The sequence below is a fragment of the Crinia signifera genome, chromosome 2 (genome assembly GCF_055691185.1).
Source record: "Crinia signifera chromosome 2, ASM5569118v1, whole genome shotgun sequence".
Classification (NCBI taxonomy): domain Eukaryota; kingdom Metazoa; phylum Chordata; class Amphibia; order Anura; family Myobatrachidae; genus Crinia; species Crinia signifera.
This window is the reverse complement of record NC_139218.1, coordinates 229,490,894-229,511,393: the sequence shown is the minus strand read 5'-3', so window position 1 is coordinate 229,511,393 and position 20,500 is coordinate 229,490,894. Positions and strand designations below refer to the sequence as shown.

The 20,500-nt window shown below is 41.7% G+C and overlaps 1 protein-coding gene across 3 annotated transcripts in view; it reads left to right on the top strand.

Moving 5' to 3' along the window:
- DOC2B (double C2 domain beta) overlaps window positions 1-20,500 on the top strand; it is a 590,856-nt gene that overhangs the window by 131,184 nt on the left and 439,172 nt on the right. For all 3 annotated transcript variants that reach the window (XM_083173977.1, XM_083173978.1, XM_083173979.1), the window contains exon 2: window positions 909-988. In XM_083173977.1, the coding sequence (XP_083030103.1) occupies window positions 909-988 (80 nt within the window). The remainder of the gene's footprint in view (window positions 1-908; window positions 989-20,500) is intronic.

Here is a 20,500-nt window from a genome sequence, read left to right as displayed (position 1 = left end):
ATGCTTGTAATGCAGTGCTTTAATAAAAAGATAAAAAAAAGAAGGGGCATCATTTTATCCCCGGCCTCCACCTCACTGGCATGGGAATGGGTGGAGCCTAAGGATGTGGAGAGCTGGATGCATCCCCAATGCTGTCAACAGCATTACCTTATCAGTCTTCTCAAAGAGAGGCATATTTATGCATAGGGCATATTTATTTACATAGTATACAGATAGTTTAATGAATCATTCGACCTGAAATTGGACCTCCTTCTTGTCAGGGTAGCACAGGAAACTGCCTTGAGCATTTTGGGGCACACTGTAATATGTGTAATAAACCACATTGAAAAATACAATTATATAGTAGTGCCATTCCATATGCAGTGATGATAGTCAGGGGGTGGACATAACCCGCACTACAGTACTACAAATTAAGGTGATACCCCTTTTACAGAAGCAGATCCAATCAATGGAAAGCGTGGACCATGCACATTTCTGAAAATGAAAAAATAGCGCAGAGCCGAGAGCAACAAGGCCATCAATATCGTTCTCACCATTGTCCGCAGAGTCACTTCAGCTGTTATTTCTCTTCAATTGTTCCATCCTCTGAGCTAAATATGAATAATAAAAAGAACACCTCAATTGTACTGACAGTTTGTTAACAATCATCAACATATTAAAGCTGTAAAGAACAATGCTTAATAAATACTTGATATTTTGAGATGTATTTTTATATATGCTTATCAGTTAAACTAAACACTAACTACAGTACATTTCTACATTGGTGCATGCAGTTGTGTGTCTGACATCTCAATTCATACTCAAGTGCACATGCTGTGAGTTCTAAGCATAAATAAATACAATACAATCAATGCAAAATAATAGTGTTACTGTGGCCAAGGATAACATTTTTTTCTTGTCTTTCTCAGCCACCCTGGGGACACTGGATTTTAGCTTGCTGTACGATCAGGAAAATAATGCTCTGCACTGCACAATCAATAAAGCCAAGGTATGTTCCTGTCTGCATTACATGCAGCATCCATTGTGTTTACTTCCTGAGGAAGAAATTGTCAATTAACCTCCACACAGCAATATACCCATAATCTACCCTCAATGTAACTGCTTCCCTGCGAACCTACAGTAGCGTCTTAAAGGTTATGGCTGCTAACACCTCTTATTTATTAATTGACTTAGATATTGCCAGCATGTTCCATTGCACAAATATTGTCATTATATCTCTATGGCTTTGGCCTGTGTTTTTAACATAGATGTCTTCTGAACAAATAATAGTAAGTAATACTTAATTATTTTAAATGAATCAATAAATTACCCCAAATAGTTTTTTTTCTTTCAAGATTTTTATTGATAATATAATGATTGATCTGGTTATGAATTTCATTTTTAAACAATAAGACATAAAATATAAATTGACTTTATATTTTACAAGCCATAATGCCAGCTTTCAATAACTTTTACTTATTTTTTTTTCTCTGTCTTCACCACCGCCATTCCCGCTCTTATCTCTTTGGAGGAAATTCATCAAAGCTTGGAGACAGATGAAGTGGTGAGAGATACTGTAAAGTACTAACCAATCCGCTTCTGTCATTTGTCTAACACTACCTGTAAAATGAAAGAAGCTGATTGTTTGGTATTTAATTTCTCACTAATTTACCTCTCTCCAAGTTTTGATTTATCTCTCCATATCTCTCGCTTTCTCCTACCCCTCTTCCTCTGACAATTTTTCCCTACAATGCCAACCCCTCTTCTAATTTTAGGCTTGGTTAGGATTCATGCTAATGTGAGAACATAGACAGGTAGATGTACTGTATTAATATACATGCTCCGGCCATTGTTACATAGGGGGTTATTCTAGTCCATTCTTTCTGACAAAATCCTTCTTAGATGGACAAAACCATGTGCACTGCGGGTGGGGCAGATGTAACTTGTGCAGAGAGAATTAGATTTGGGTTGGGTTTTACTTCAAAGTGAGATCTATATTGAAGTGTAAAATAACACAGTCAGTATTTTCCCTGCACAGAAACAAAATAACTCACCCAAATCTAATTCTCTCTGCACATGTTACACCTGCCCCCCTGCAGTGCACATGGTTTTGTCCATCTAAGAATGATTTTGTCAGAAAGAATGAACCAGAATAAACCCAATAGTTACATAGTTACATAGTAGGTAAGGCTGAAAAAAGACTTGCGTCCATCTAGTTCGACCTGGTATAGATATCCATTGCTGATTTGGTAGGTTCTGATATTTTACAGACAGATTATATTTCTTATTTGTACCCATGGATGTTTTTATCCAGTAAATGCTTGTCCAACTTTGCCTTGAACGCATTTAATGAGCCAGCTGTTACCACCTCTCTGGGAAGAGAGTTCCAGAGTTTGACTGTTCTGACCGTAAAGAAATTCTTTCTACTAGCTGAATGAAATCTTTTTTCTTCTAATCTATACTCATGCCCTCGTGTCCTAGATTCCTTTCTAGTAGAAAAGAGGGTGTGTGACAGTTCCTTATATTGGCCCTTGATATACTTGTACATGTTGAGCATGTCCCCCCTTAAACGTCTCTTTTCCAATGTAAATAGTCCCAAATTGCTTAATCTCTCCCCGTAGCTTAAATTCTCCATTCCCCTAATAAGCTTTGTTGCTCGCCTTTGGATTTTTTCTAATTCTATGATATCCTTTTTATAATGTGGGGCCCAGAACTGCAATCCGTACTCGAGGTGAGGTCTCACCAATGCTTTATACAGTGGCATAATTACCCTTGAGTCCCTAGTTTCCATTCCCCTCTTAATACATTCAATAATATAAAGGAAGAGGGGAAGGGAATTATTCCGCACTGATTTATCCTTTTGATACGCCCTTTATGGACTATGTCTGCATATTCTCATCTATATTGGTCTTGGATTGACCTTTCTTTGGTACAAAGAGAGAATAAAACGTGGTGCTACCCTTCTCTAATTGATTATATGCAAAAAGGGGAAAGAAGGGGAACAGTAGAGATTGGGTGGGTGCACTCTGCAGACCGCTATAGAGGGGCGTCCAACTGATTAAGTATTTTTAAAATTCAACTTTTATTGGGTATGCTTTAAAAGAGAAGGAGTATTCTAATTACTGGTTCTCATTATAACAAATATATAGAAGTGCATAAAGATTAGAAAAGTGATTAAAATTGATCGTGATGTAGATGCTTACTTAATTGCTTTGTGTTTCTGTCTTATATGATTTTATATGATTTTCTGATCTGTTGTTCAATGTTCATAAGTTAGATGTTATTTCCTGTATAGGAAATAACATCTAACTTATGAACATTGAACAACAGATCAGAAAATCATATAAAATCATATAAGACAGAAACACAAAGCAATTAAGTAAGCATCTACATCACGATCAATTTTAATCACTTTTCTAATCTTTATGCACTTCTATATATTTGTTATAATGAGAACCAGTAATTAGAATACTCCTTCTCTTTTAAAGCATACCCAATAAAAGTTGAATTTTAAAAATACTTAATCAGTTGGACGCCCCTCTATAGCGGTCTGCAGAGTGCACCCACCCAATCTCTACTGTTCCCCTTCTTTCCCCTCTTAATACATGCCAGAATTTTGTTGGCCTTTTTTGTAGCTACATTACAATGGGCACTACATCCCAGTTTGCTGTCTATTTGGACTCCTAGATCCTTTTCAAGTATGGAATTACCCAGTTCCTCTCCGCTAAGGTTGTAACTTGCACACTGGTTGTGTCTCCCAAGGTGCATAACCTTACATTTATCTACATTGAACCTCATCTTCCATTTTTTTGCCCACTCATCTAGAATTGCAAGATCATTTTGAAGCATGGTGACATCTTCTGATGATTTGATGACTTTGCTAAGTTTTGTATTGTCCGCAAAGATGGATACATTGCTGAGTAACCCTATTCCAATATCGTTAATAAAAATGTTAAACAGAATGGGCCCCAAAACCGAACCCTGGGGCACTCCACTTAGTACCGGTATCGTATCTGATACGGCACCATTCACAACCACTCTTTGTTCTCTATTACATAGCCAATTCCCTACCCATCTGCAGATATTTTCACCCAATCCTAGGTTCTCCATTTTATTAATCAATCTCTTGTGTGGGAAAGTATCAAATGCTTTAGCGAAATCTAGGAAAATCACATCTACAGCATTTCCATTATCCAGGTTTTTGCTAACCTCTTCAAAGAACCCTAGTAGATTAGTTTGGCATGAACGATTTTTCACGAACCCATGTTGGTTAGTACTGAGTAGACGGTGATGGTCTAAATATTCCTGGATACCATCCCTTAAAAATCCTTCAAATACTTTACCCACAATTGATGTTAAACTAACGGGTCTGTAATTAGCGGGATCTTCCTTTTTTCCTTTTTTGAATATTGGCACTACCTCTGCTATTCTCCAATCTTTTGGTACTATACCTAACGATAGTGACTTGCTAAAGATATAATGTAGGGGGGTAGCTACCTCTGGATTGTGGCGAAGTGAGTCGACATAATGGCAGCTTGCACTAGTAACAACTTAACCGCAGAGGGAGAGTATTTAAGTACCTGTGTGCCATACAACCTCCCTATCCCCCCCCCCCCCCCCCCAGCAGCACTTGCAGTTGCGTTGATAAAAAGACAAACTTTATTGTTCAATGTATGCACAGTCCTGGGCTTGTATGTGTATGTGTTATGTATATCTGTACTGTCACTGTTTAACTGTTACCTAACCGGCTGTTGCACAGCAATCCAAACCAAATTCCTAGTATACGCAAGTATACCTGGCCAATAAAGCTGATTCTGATTCTGAAGTAAGGTACCACTTATTCAGAAACCCGTCATGAAAAAAATTCAGAGGAGAAATAAACTAATTATTGCTGCTGTTCTGTAATTTTGATACTAGAGAAATAGACATATTGCATTTCTTCCCACTACCTGTCTTTTAATGAGTAAGAGAATGTAAAACTATGTAAACAGTGTATGAAAATATTGGGATCATGTTTAAAAGTGTTTTGGTAAATCCATGCTCGATTCTACAAATTATAGGGAGAAAATGTATTTGGAAATTCCCCGTTCCAAAGCTTTTGCAGTAATAGATACAAGGCTTGTACTTTTCTTTTATGTCATTTTATGTAATTATGTTTTATAAGACATAACAACTGCTATTGCAAAATTGCATATGACAATAGTGCTTTATGATAGATAAGAAATTATGCTAATGGCGATTATCTCTTCAAGATGTACTCGAGGCATATAATGACCTGTTATTAAGTGTTTTAGATCTGCGGATACTAAAGTTACCAGAACATTGTAAATTTTCTATATTTTATGTCGCCCATTACATATTACTGACATAGCTCATAGTGACAGACTAGGACAGCATACTGTAGCATAGCTAATGTTCATTAGAGATACTCAAAGCTGCCGCAAATCATAATAAGCATCCAAAAACATTCAACTGCACAATTTACTGAAAGGCCAAACTGACCAAAATCTGTGGAAAAAAATGAATTTTACAAACAGCATGGGGGGTATTCAATGTGGGGTCAAGGCTGTCGAGCTGGATCGACAGCCATGACCCTGTCCCGTTCTCGGTCAGCTCAACCGAGAAATCGCAGGCGGGATTCAATGTCTTGCCTGCCGCGGGCGAGAAAGGGGCATGGCCGCGAGAAGTGGCCCCGGGAATCGACGAGCTGCAGCCGGGAGCTCGGCAACTCCCAGCCGTTCTCGACAGAACGAGCCCGACTGCTTGTGAAGTTGGGCTCCTTCTGCGAGATCCCCTGCTCAATGCTGTCAAGGAAGACAGCATTGAATAGGGCCCGGCGGCCATCTCCCCTGTCGGGAGATGGTCATTGGTGATTGAATATCCCCCATGGTGTCCAAATTTTTTTTTCTTCATTTAAATACAAACCATAGAATATAATAATGTGCAATTTGAAAAACCACCAGAAAAAAAAATATTTGTAGCCACATCGTTTGGGCCCTAAACCATTTTCTGGTATAGTGGTTTTCTCAATTAAAAAATTCCTTCATATTATTGTCTTGATTTGATAAAACACATTGAAAATAAAAGAAGAAAATACCACTGTGATCTGTGAAGGACTCGACACGAAATGAGTTAGGGGTTTGTGATAAGGGAGGAAAAGTGAGCCAGAGAAGTGTCCCATGCCAATCAATTAGCTGCTCTGGATAATTTTATATTATGCAAATTATAGATGTTACTTCCGTGCTGATTGGTTGCCATGAGTCACTTCTCTGGCTCACTTCTCCTTCCTTATCACTGCTTCATACATCTACCCAGTGGCGGTTTTTACCTATAAGCTGCAGGGCTGTAGCCCCCCCAGGTAAAATCCGCCACTGTCTCTGCCTAAAGTGAAGCCAGATGCAGTCTGTGATACTGCACTGGCTTCGCTGTAACTGGCAATGACTTCCTATTGGAAGTCTGACCTGCCAGTCACTCAAGGCATCCCATCGGGAGGTGTTCCCTCCCTCCAGGATATTCTCTCTGCGCAAATGTGCGGCAGCCCCTGAAACGGGTTCTGCGCATGCGCAGTACCGTGGACCATACTGCGCATGCGCCAGACTCGGGAACCCGATCAAGCCTCCCGGGGCTGCTGCAAAGGCAGCCCACGGAGGCTTGGGCCAGCGCATGCACAGTATGTATGAAGTTACTGTGCATGCGATGGCCCCGTACAGGGGCCGGAGACGGCAGCGGAGGGGGGGGCCTGCATTGCGGAAGCCCCCTCCTTTATGCACAGTATGTATGAAGTTACTGCGCATGCGCTGGCCCCATACAGGGGACAGGGGTGTGCGGCATCCGGGGGTGGCGGCAGCGGAGAGGTGGGGCGCATTGTGGCAGCCCCCCTCCTTTATAATGGTAAGAGCCGCCACTGAATGCCCTATGTGCCAAACTATTTTAGAAATGGTCAACCAATGAGGAGCAGTCTCTCATCTGTTTGCTTCTCCAGGCATGCAGTGGTTCAGTACTAAAATGCTTGTGTTATTCCAAAAGTCTGTGTATACAATTTGCCCTTTTGGTCAATCTATAATTTTTTTAATACATATTTAATTTTTATTTCCAGTTTGTTTCATAGATAAATGAAACACAGACCAGTGTTTCAATTGTTTTAGCATGTGGCCACCACTAGGGTGCACAATACAGATCAATTTAATTGTTGCTCCTTTTAGATGCTCTTTAGCCGCAGGGTTGGCATCACATCTTGCAGCCTCCACAGGCATTTGCACATCAATAAAATAAAGAACAAAACCAATAAACACACCAAAAACACTATTTTTATAGTGAATTATCATTCATTTCTGCTGTTCCATTCCATGCACCTATTCGCTATCAGTCAATAATGGATTCTCCTGCTGTTATTTATCTATCTTTTTGTAAAGAGTGGCAATCACAGCAAGGTAATTTTGACTTTTGTACATAATTCATCTGGAGACACACAGCACAACAACCATTCAAAGATATCTAAACAAAGCAATAGCTTGACCATGAAACATAGTTATTAATGAAAACAGTACCAATTGCTCTATTGTGTGTGTTAGGTGACGCAGAATGCCATTCTGTACGTATACCACTTTGTGGCTTTTTATTATAACTTACTTGTATACGGCACAGCATGTGTTATGTAGAACAAGACAAGGTCAGGACACTCAGACACATCAAAATGCACTATGTGTTCTGCTTACTGTAGTAGCAGAGGTTTGGAGCCAGTGAGAAAGAAATTACAGTTGCTAACAAACTATAAAAGTGTTAAATCCATAGCAACCAGACACATGTGTTTCCATTGTCTAATGGGCCCCATACATCAGCAATCATAATTTATGGATTTCCAGATACAGGGATTTTTTGGCCAGATAAATGGATTTTACAATCTATCTGACTTTGCCCACACATTACAGATTTATTTCAGTGATCGGCAGATTTTTCCATCTAAAGATTGCATCTTCATATCTGGAAATTGCCCAATCGATTGTCATTTCAGCTGTTCATATTGTAAATAGATGAAGAAGACGAATTGGGAATGCCCACACATATAAAAATGATCTGAAGATAATACCAGATTATTAAACATGTTTAAAAACCTGATTAAGCAATCGATTGGCGATTTTGATTGGGATTGCCAAAAGGGGGAGCCCACACATCTAAAATTAATTGTGGCAATCATCTCCATATCTGAAAATTGTCACAATTAATTGCTGATGTATGGGGCCCTTAACTCAGTCGTAACCAGTTTCGGATTTTACCTATGGGCTGCAGGACTGCAGCCCCCTTCAGTAAATTCTGCCACCCTGCCTCGTGTCACTGAAGCCAAATGCAGTCTGTGAGACTCCACTATACAGTGTAGCTGGATCCGGCACTCCTAATAGAAAAGAGTAGAGTCAGATGTCCAAATGTTCCAGTTTTTCATTACATTCCTACAGAACTCAGGGGCTTATGTATCATTTTTTTTTGTAATCATCATTTGATTCTTTATGGGCTCTTCGTCATGCCAAAGCTTGTCTTTTGCTCATTTCAAGCTCTTACACATAGCCATTGGTGAGTACCCATTCTCTATAAATATCTAACATATTTGGACCTTAGACTTATTAGGGTCAGAGTTCATTCTGACCGCTCTCATGAATTGAGAGATTGGTATGTGTAATAAGGAATTCTGATCTGTGACTTTCGTGTAAAGTGTGGTACAGTACCTAATTTGAAGCCCACTGTACAAGCATTGCCAACCACGGTCCTCAAGGCCCACCAACAGTGCAGGTTTTGTAGATATCCAGGCTTGAGCACAGGTAACTTAATTAGTACCTGAGGGATTCTGATTAATCCGTCTGTGCTGAAGCCTGGATATCACTAAAACCTGCACTGTTGGTGTGCCTGGAGGACCGGGGTTAGCAATGTCTGGTATATACAATCACATTCAAACAAATAAATAGATTCAGAGTGTATATTACAAATGAATCTTATTGGGGTATTAACCCATTCAGCTTAAGAATGATCCAAGGGTCTTGCCATGTTATAACACTCATCTGTGAAACACAGATAAATTACAATACTGGGCCCAATACATGGACATGTAGATATTCTCATATACTGGGGCCAAATTAGTCCCCACTATGGTCCCAGTGTTTTGCATTTAGTACCACTCACAATATCTAAAATGATTGTTGCTCAGTACCGTATTTATCAAATTACATATAAACTCAATAGGGGATCCACAATACAGTATGGCCCTTTTAATAATCTGTCTCCCACAGCACTGATGCCTTGTTGATGGGATACAACTGTCTATTGTGATAAGACAACCATCGGTGCAAACATCACATTTGATGGGATCTCTGTCAATAGGATAATGCTTGCCAGGAAAGGAGGCGTATCACATATATAACTAGATACCTTTGTGGCTAATGGCTGTAATAGTTTGTCAATAAATGACACAATTGTCTGTAGGACAGACACTCTGGAAAAATAAAGGTCTCCTAGGCGGTCTATCTAATATTTTGTGTTTCTCTGAAAGCATTTAAATTATGGGATTGCCTGTTTTATACATTATCATCTATATATCTATACAGGTTGAGTATCCCGTATCCGAATATCCGTTATCCGATTCATTCCGAAAACCATACATTCCAGAAAGTGAATTTTTTTTTTGTTAAAAACTCACTGGGGACATTTGTAACAGCACTACTGAGGACATGATATGTAACTGGCACTACTGAGGACATGATATGTAACTGGCACTACTGAGGACATGATATGTAACTGGCACTACTGAGGACATGATATGTAACTGGCACTACTGAGGACATGATATGTAACTGGCACTACTGAGGACATGATATGTAACTGGCACTACTGAGGACATGATATGTAACTGGCACTACTGAGGACATGATATGTAACAGCACTACTGAGGACATGATATGTAACTGGCACTACAGAGGACATGATATGTAACAGCACTACTGAGGACATGATATGTAACTGGCACTATATATGTACAAGACAATGATTGCTTGGCAGTCAAATTCAATATCTGAGATAGTACACAAATTTTGTTTCATGTTTTGAAACCTTGTTTTTTGAACAAATAAAATATATGTGTGTGTATTTCATATGTTTGATGTGTTTATACAGCATAAATGCAAGATACTTCAAAGTACATCATTGAAATATTATATATATACGGAATAGTCCGTTATCCAAAATTCTCCCGGTCCCGAGCATTTTGGATATGGGATACTCAACCTGTATATATATATAGATGTCTAGTGGTAGGGAATATAGATTGTAAGCTCCACTGGTGCAGGGACTCAAATATCCTCTGTAAAGCACTGCGGAGTATGCATGCGCTATATAAGAAACTGTTAAATAATAAATAGTGTCCGTTTGTGTGTCTCCGAAACATTGCCATCTGTTAGCAACGAGTGAAACTACATCTCTTTCTCTCTCACACATGCACAAACACAGACGCAGTCGAACCATTTGCTTCGAGCAGGCTTACCATGTTACATATATATCTTCTGTTCTGTATGGTAAAGTTATATGTGAAGAATAATATGTTTTTATATCACTTGGATTTTTACTATTTAAAAACATGACGGTTGTTGATTGTGTTGCAAATTATATATTTATAACAGAAAAAATGAATTTTTTCTGTTTAAAACAACAAGGCTTATTTACTATGGACAGAATTTGCAGCTGAACAGCACATTTATGTTGCTGTGCCTACCTGTCATCCTCAGGGTCAGTTAAGTGGTGGTGTACAGTTGTGCTTATGAAAGCCCAAATGATTTATGATTACAACTATCAGTTTGACCATAAAATGTTTTATTTGGTCATGGAATACCAACGCAGAGCACCCCAGGGGATATCTAACCTTTTTTTATGCCGCACATTGCATTTGCATAGTTCCATACTATAGTTTATCATTTTGTTTTTCACGCAGGGGCAACCTGTTACAAGATGCATGCAAGTAAAAAGGCCATGGTTTCATGGGAAAGGAGCATGGCCTCAAAGTCGGGTGTGGTATATGGTCCCGACAGTCGGGATCCCGACAGTCATTAGCCCGATGTCGGGATCCCGACTGGCCGGACTCAGACAGCAAGACTTGTCCATTCCAATCATTTTTTGGGTTGACAAATCAAGATTTTCCAACATGTTGGTGTTTGCACAAGAAAATGGACAATGACCCTGAAAGTTACTTGATGTATGGCCATTTATTATACAGATACCTGTAATCTGGTGTGGGGTGCCACAAATCTTAATTTTTCAATTAGTCCTAATTTACACTGTTCTAGATATACTGTATATTCCCACTCTTTTACCACATACCTTTAACATTACAAAATAACCAGATTGCCTGTTATACCATATGTGCAATTTCCAAATAACATTTCCTTTTACATCCAATTATTGTACTCTAAAAATACATTGTACTGTATGCTTCAGAAATATAATTGCAAGGAAAGTGTTTTTTTACAAGTAACAGCTTTGTCCTATTTTTGGCTTTTACTGATTTATCAAAGCCTCTGCTCCTATTGTACAGAAAGGTGTTAACAATGCCTGGTATATTTCTAGGATCAGTTAACTTTCTGAATATACATGTAGTGTTTGTTCTCTTTCAGCATATTGTACTGGTACTGCCTCAGAACTGCCTCAGAAATCTGCTTTGTGTTTTATGATCCCCTGTCTACATTGGCACAGTTCAGACAGGACTGGTCGAGTAATTGCCTAAGGCCTATTGCTGTAACATGCATAGAGATGTTTCCTCCTTCTTCAGAGGTGCAAGCAGATAGTACATTTGCATTAAACTAATTAGGTTTGTGGGAAAGGATGTGGATCAGTTGGTCACCAGCAAGTTGTTAGACAGTCATTAGGTCGACACCACTAGGTCGACATGTATTTAGGTCGACATGCACCCCATGTCGACATAGACTCGTGTCGACCTTCCAGCATGTCGACCTAGACACATGTCGACCTAAATGCATGTCACCTAATGGTGTGACCTAATGACTGCCTAACAACTTGCTGGTGACCCCATGACCGTATCCCGTGGGAACACAGTTGTGTATGTGGAAGACTGTAGGCATTCTAGTAAAGCAAGGAAGGATTTAGCATTATTTGCAACAAGAAGTCTGGGCCAGGACACAATTCCTCCTTTTAAGTGATCGTGACTGGATCCGAGAAAGTTTTAGAGAAGTCCTTTGCCCAGTGAGGCGTGCACATATGCTGTGGGGGGACGGTATTTAGGTCACACTGTCTATCCCTTACTATGCTTGGATGGTCAGCGGATGTTCAACAGTTATCTTCTGCCGCTCCGATGTGACCCGCGGCTCGCCTCCACGCTTGCGGCAACTTCGTATTTCCGGCCTCTGCAATCCCTTTCCTCCAATGCATTTCGAGCATCAGCATCGAGCATCAGCATCAGCTCTTAGTCATGGATGTCTGTTGTTAGGGAATGGCTTCCTTATATTGTAGTACCAATTATAAAACTTTATTTAAACGGTTAAAAAAACTGACATTATTTCCGGAAGTGGAGACTTTTTTTGATGTAGGTCACATTGGAGCGGAAGAAGATAACCGCTGACCATCCGCTGACCATCCGTGCATAGTAAGGGATAGATAGTGTGACCTTAACACCGTTCCCCCACAGCATATGTGCAGCATACTTGCCTACCTTCCCAGAATGGCCGGGAGGGCCCGCAATTCGGGTCCCCCTCCCGGCCCCCCGGGAAGTTGGGCAATTCTCCCGCATTCTAGCCACAGCCCCTACTCCCCCCTTCCCCGCAGTATAAATTTCCGAATTTCGCGGGTCCGCGGGGAGGGGGCGGGGCTAAATGATGAAAATTGCATAATTTCTCGTCATTTTAGCCCCTCCCCCCACCCACCGACCCGTGAATTAATGAGGCTGCCGGTCGTGCGGGCAGGGCTTATTTACATCAGCCTTGCCCGCTCCCAAAATGAAGCCTTGTTCAGCCCCCTTTCACTCCTCTCTCTAAAACTTTCTCATATCCGGTCCGGAAAAGAGTGTAAACATTTTTTATACTGCATTTTTATTTTATTTTTCTATTTCTCTTCTGCTTTTACTAAGCTTGTCACCTTCCTTTTTCCCCCCTATTACAAATATAAGCACTTTGTATTTTAACCTTTTTAATTTGAATATACCCTAACAGAGCTGCTATACACCAAACAAGGCGCAAGAGCAACCTATACTATTTTGAATCTTCTGCATTTTAATTGCAAATTGCCGCCATGACAAGTTTCATAACACACACAAGTCAAAATAAATGAAAACATAAAAAGTTTTGAGAAAAAATTTGAAACCTTACATCATATGGTAGAATACAAAAATCTAATGGAAATGACCAACGTAAAAATGAAAAAAAAAAACTGAGGATGATATAATACAACAAAAACAGAAAAAAAGAAACAAAAATTAATTCCCAAAACAAAAAGAAGATAGAATGGAATTACCCAATTTATCAACAAATCAGACCAAAATAGAACCCCATATAGGAATCCACAGTCCCAAAAAAAAGACAAGAACCAATATAGAAGAGTCCAGAGGAAACCCCTGATAGAAGAAAACACAAGAGGAACCAAACAGACACTCGAATATAAACCATTTAATTCGAGAAATTTTGAATACAGGGAGGGAAACCCATACAAACTAATCAGAGAATCATTTAAAAGAGGAATTGAAGCAGCAAACATGGATAAAAAATCAGAGCATTCACAATTAATGCAAATAATAGAAAGAAAAAAGCAAAGATATGGAGAAGTGAAAAGACCACTTAAAAAGAGAACTTTAGAGACCGACAATGAAAACGATGATTACGATACCGATTTTTTAGAGGACTTCTGGGAGGAAGACAAGCCACCAGACTGGACAGAAGTCCCAATGAAAAGATCAAGAACCGAACCCAACCCAGAAGAAGGGGGATCAGGGGAGGCAAGAAAAACAAAAAGAACATAACACAGAACACCCAAGAGGACCCAAAAAAATTGGGCATTTTCAATCTGAGCAAGAATTAACTAAGTAAAGATCAAATATCACTATTACAGAAAGGTTCGAAATTTCCCCCACATTCAAGATTAAATAAATTTTACTTTTACATCGACACACAAAAATTTGTTCGAAATCTCTGCATAAAAAAGTTTTTCAACGTAAAAAGACAACAAGAAAAAATAGAAACAACAGAAGAATTCAGATACACACAATTCAAACCGAAATCGGTCTTCTATCAAGCACACATTAAAGGAGGAGAAAAAGTTAAATATAACGTAACAAAAGGAGAGAAAGAGGCGTCAAAACAATTGAAAGAAAACAAGTCGCGGATCATAAAAAGGCTGATAAGGGTGGAGGATTGGTGATAATGGACGTAGAGCAATACCAAACGGAAGCTGAAAAACATATCGAAGATAAAGAGACATATATTGTCCTAAAAACAGATCCAACAGAAAAGTACCAATGATAACTTTACATGATACTCAAAGAAGGCAAGGAGTTGGGAATCCTAAATGACAAAGAATTCATGTATTTATACAATGAAAACCCAAAAGTGCTCACTTTTTACCACCTGCCTAAACTCCACAAAGATGAAAAAAATCCTCCCGGCCGCCCAATAGTGTCCGGGTTGGATTCTATCACTTCAAACCTGTCAAAGTACATTGACACTTTCCTACAAGAGTTAGTTTCTGCACAAAAAAGCTATGTGAAAGATACAATGAACATCTTACAATATATCGACACCATCGAATGGAAAGAGACTATGATTCTGTATACAAGTGACATCTAGTCACTGTACGTCTGCATTAGCCACGAAAATGGATGTGAAGCTACAAGATACTTTCTATCATCAATGACAGACTTGAAAAATTAACAGATTAATTTTGTGATGGATGGGATCAATTTCATTCTTACCCACAATTTCTTCTGGTATGTAGGCAAATTTTACAATCAAGTCAGGGGGACAGCAATGGGAACATCTTTTGCACATTGCTATGCAAACCTCTTTGTAGCCTGGTGGGAGGAGCTTACACTATGGAATAACAATCCTTACAAAAAATACCTGACTTGCTGGTAACGTTATATCGACAAACTACTCTTCATTTGGGATGGTCCGGAACAAGAATTTCAAGAATTCCTGAAGTATATGAATACAAATAACTGTGGCCTAGAATTTACCTCAACAACCAGCAGAACTATGGTGATCTTCCTAGATCTTGAAATTTACATAGAAGAAGGCAACATCGAGACCCGTAACCACACAAAAACCGTTAGCGGCAACAATGCCTTGTCCAAGAAGAGCAACCATCACAACACATGGCTAAAGAACAAACCAAAAGGGCAGTTCAGAATACTACAAAGGAACTATACAAAGAAATTCATGAAAGAAAGCGAAGACATGAAAAAGAAATTCAAAAATAGAGGATACTCAGAGCAAGAACTGGACGAACAAATCAAAATAACAGGAGAAATGAAAAGAGAAGACCTAATAAAATCTAAAGCAAAAGATAACAGCACAATTTCCAATTGTCATTCATCACACAATACAGTAACAACCATGGAAAAGTTTCAGAAATTCTAAACAAACACTGGCACATTTTAAAGTTGGATGAAAATCTACAGAGCATATTACAACCAAAACTGAAAATCATATATAAAAAAGCAAAAAATCTAAAACAGGAGCTCGCAAGAAGCTATGTTCCAGTAGAAGAGAGCCATAAAGAAAAAAACAGCAATGGTCACCTTTTCTGCTTGAATTGTATGCCATGCAAGAACATCAAGAAAAAACAAACGAAACCTGTAACGAAATTCATCTCCAATCAAATAAAAAAAAAAATACAATTAAAGAACATCTAGCCTGCGAATCAGAAGGCATGATATACCTCCTTGCATGCCCATGCAGCTTACAATATATCGGACAAACAAAAAGGAAATTAAAAATACGGATAAAGGAACACATGAACAATATCAAAGATGGACATGAGACATATAGTGTGAGCACCACCCCACAATTACACACACACACACACACACATATATATATATGGTAACCTTCATCAGAAGGAGAGAGATCCGCACACCATATAGCAAAAAGTTATTTTTATATATTTTTTAGATGCATGAAAAAAGTTATAAAAAAGCACATGGCAACATATTAGAATGGCAGCAACAATTGGTTACAGGTACACTTATCTGTTAGAGTCCATTTCAATCAAAGTATGACCCCAGACCTGTGCAGCATACTACAGCCCAGTGAGCCCGACAGTACTGTTTCGGTGGGGCATCCACCTTTGTCAAGAGCTAAAGACTGAATGAGCTGTTATCAACTATATAGTGCTCCTAGTCCCGCCAAAATCAGTCACAAACCTGACTCACCTGTGTAGGACAATGATACCTGAGCCTGTGGAACGCAAGGAAGTAGTGCTGGGACGCATATATACTTCCGGTTTTCCCATCCACAATGCGGTTAAACTTTCTTTAAATAACACTGACAACTGTATATAGGTTCGCTGTCACTGCTGAACACATGCGGGAGCGCAAACACTTGCCAGTAAGACAGCCAGCGTGTCTCTTCCTGTGCCATGGAACGCATCGAGTCAGGCCGTGGAACGCACGGCCATGAGTCTAGCGTCCGGCAACTAATTCAACCTAGACTTTAAGGCCAACCAATGAGTGTGCGGCGGGGGGGTGTATTAGGGCTCGCATCAATTGTCAGCAAGGTGTTGCCAGTCAGACCTGAGAGTGGCAGGGACCTGGAGACCACACAGATAGATATGTGGCTGTGCCATAGAAATGCTAACTGTCACCATCACCATAGATCCACATAGTAATTTAGAAAACATCATGCAGCACAATGTGAATAACGTTACATTGTGTCCAATAATCATGCGCATAGTGACGTTCAGATTAAAAGAAAAGTGAAAGGGAAGAATCTGAGTTAAATTCCTCAGGTAAGATAGCGTGAATAAAAGGGTACACATATAATAAGGAATACCTACTAATTAAGTTATTATACACGGATACCATACAAGCAGTTCCACTACAGAAAGACATTCAGGTTAAGCTCCTCATTAAGGCCATTAGGGGTTAAAGTCCCAAAGTTGTAGATCAGCTCACTTTCTTTCTGTAATAATTTTAAGTGCCGGTCTCCACCTCTTTTTGGGCCTTTGATGTGATATAATGGCATAAATTTGAAGTCTCTGATAGTGTGTCCTGCTTCGTAAAATGTGCCTTGCAACAAGTGGGGTGGTATGATCCCTAACAAGCATAGCTTTTTTAATCGATGACCTGTGCATGCCAACTCTTTCCTTAAGCATCCTGATGGTAGGAGATGTAAAGGAGATGGCATGGGCAAAAGATGATATATACAACATATTTGCTGTCACAGGTCATCCTTTGTTGAAGTTTGTACTTGAAACCTGTTTGGGGGTGGGTAAAGACTTCTCCTACAGAGAGAAACTGGGTTGACACAACTGCCACATTTAAAGGCTCCATTTCTGCCACTCAGCCATGTATTTCTACATAAAATTGCAGCTGCGTTTGAATGCAAACAATGGTTTTTCTTGACAAAAGGAACTCATAACGGGGTCAGTAGATAATATGTGCCAGTGCTGATGTATGGTTTCTCTCAATTTGGAGGATGCTATTGAGTAGGTGGTTGGAAAAATAATACGTTTAATGGTCTTGTCTCGTTTGGGTTGAGATAACAACAAGTCTCTATCCAAAGATCAACATCTGTCAATGGAGTCTCCAACTTCTGTAGCATCATACCCTTTTGAAATAAAGTCATCACCCATCATCCGGAGGGCTTGTGGAAGCTGGGTTTTGTCAGAGGTTATCCGTACCACTCGTAAAAGTAGAGAGTAAGGTAGCCCCCCGTTTAAGGGGCACAGGATGGAAACTCTTGGCTCGTAAAAGGGAGTTGGTATCGGTGGTCTTTCTAAATACAGATGTTACAAGCTTATTCTGTACAATCGAAACTTCCACATCTAAAAAAGAGATGTTGGTGGAACTGCTTGTATGTGTCAGCCTAATGGTGCCTGGTAATCCATTCAGGTATCCTAAAAAAGAGTCAAGACGATCCGGGCCCCCTAGGGTTACCACCCGTCCGGGATTACTCCGGACAGTCTGGTAATTAAGCCAGATGTCCGGAGTCCGGACGGGTGGCGTTCCCGGACTATACAATGTCCGGAAACCGCGCTGCCACTACCACTAGTGACTTACTAGAGCGCGAGCCGAGGTGAGGAGATGCGCCGGGAGTTGACACCAGCCAGGCACTGTGCAGCGGGCGCCAGACAACAGCGCCCATGGCTGTGAGGTGATTCATTGTGGTAACTGTGGTTACACAGACAAGGCACTGGCTGCCCGCTACCCACCCACGCTGCACTCTAACTCACCGGGAGCAGCCAGCAGCTGTCGCTGAGCCGGGTGACAACCCGACTACACGCCCCGGGTCGCTGCGGCTGCGCGTTGCCATAAATCACGTGGGACAGACAGAGTCTCTGGGTTACTGTCTCCCGGGTGACGGTGCACAACACTCAGCTCCCGGCCCGGTAGCGGCGCAGGGAACGGCGGGAGGCGCTGTATGTACCCGGTAAGACTGACACTGACAGCGGAGAGAGTAGAACGTAAAATGAGTTTAGTCACAGGAGAAACTTTATTCTGTAAAGACAGAGGCGGGGATCCCATCTTGGGATGAGAGGGGGAGGAGAGATCCCATCATGGAAACAGGGGCACCACAACCTGTTTGGCTGGGGGTGGCAAGATATCATTTAATTTTGTCGCTCCTTCAAGGGCAGCTGGACTGGACTTACCCACCACACACCACCTACAAGCAGTGGCGTAACTAGCTTTTGGGCGCCCCCCCGCCATTAAAGGGAGGGCGCCCACCCACGCACCCCGCCGCATCAACCCCCACCCGCACCGCTGCACCAACCCTCGCCCGCACCGCCGCACCAACCCTCGCCTGCCCCGCCGCACCAACCCCCGCCTCGCCGCCCATGCAATCCCCCCATCCCCTGCAGTCTTACCTACGCTTAGTACGCGCTGGTCCCGGCTCCCTTCTTCTGCTATGAGGACCACCACAAAATGTCCGCCCCCATGCAGCAGACAGTTTCAGAGCCGGGACCAGCGCGTACTGAAGAAGACACTGACAGGTAAAGACTGCGGGGGATGGCGGCGGGGCAGCGGGGTGTAACTATAGCACTGCAGCCCCGGCGCCCGCACATGCACAGCGCCCCCCCGCGGTCGCGGGGGCTGCGGTGCTATAGTTACGCCCCTGCCTACAAGTCAGCTGAACACAGCTGGAAATGTGGGGAGGACAGGGGGTGCTGCAAGGTAAGGGGATGGGAGGACAAAGTAGGGATGTCCACCAATGATGGTATATGACCAATGTAGAATAGTTTTGCCATCGATGGGGAAAACCTAGGGTTACCACCCGTCCGGGATTACTCCGGACAGTCCGGTAATTAAGCCAGATGTCCGGAGTCCAGACGGGTGGCGTTCCCGGACTATACAATGTCCGGGAACCGCGCTGCCACTACCACTAGTGACTTACTAGAGCGCGAGCCGAGGTGAGGAGATGCGCCGGGAGTTGACACGGGGAGAGATAGCCGCTGTGCAGACCTGTCTGACAGTCTGCTCGTCGGCTATTTCAAATCTCGCGGTTCAGCAGCCAATCAGGCGTGGTGGATCCTGATTGGCTGCTAGACCGTGAGATTTGAAATAGCCGGGCGGGGGTGGCGTTGAAGCAGGCAGATGTGCGGGATATGTGTGGTACCTGTGGGAGCAGACGCGCTGCTAGTTACATGAGACATAGAACAGTAAGTCTAACTGCGGCTGCTGCACGTAAGAAGCGCCATGTCAGTGCTCCTGACGGGGCAGCACCTCATCCCCGGGACCTCGAGCCTCCGCTACCTTTCAAGCAGTTTTCTGGGTTTTTTTTTTTAAAATCAGTCAGTGTCAGAAAGCTGTGTCAGGGAGCAGTGTCAGTCAGCGTCAGGGAGCAGTGTCAGTCAGCGCCAGGGAGCAGTGTCAATGTTAGAGAGATGTGTCCGGGAGAATTGTCAGTGAGCTGTGCCAGAGAGTTGTCAGGGTCAGTGTCAAGGATTCCGACGACATTTTAATTATAAGGTTGGCTGACATCAGGTTGGATGCTGCATGTCCAGCCATTCTAGTGTGCTTCCACTGCCTACCATCAGTAACAGTAAAAGTGACCCCCCCCCTATGGCTGCTGCTGTGTGGCACACTGGCACTGGCTATCTGAGGAGCCCTAAGTTGCCCCCTGCTGCTTTAATGCTTGGCCTGTTGTCCAGACTGAGTGACACTGACACCATACCAGCTGTCCCAGAGACCCAAGTCCCAGTCAGTGTCTGTGTGACAGATTACCAAGGCACTCTCCACTGCCCACCCCAGCCCCACCACTGTGTATTGCAGGCCAGTACTGTCTCCAGCCCTGTGTGGGCTGCCTGTGGCTGAGGCTGCCCCTCTGCC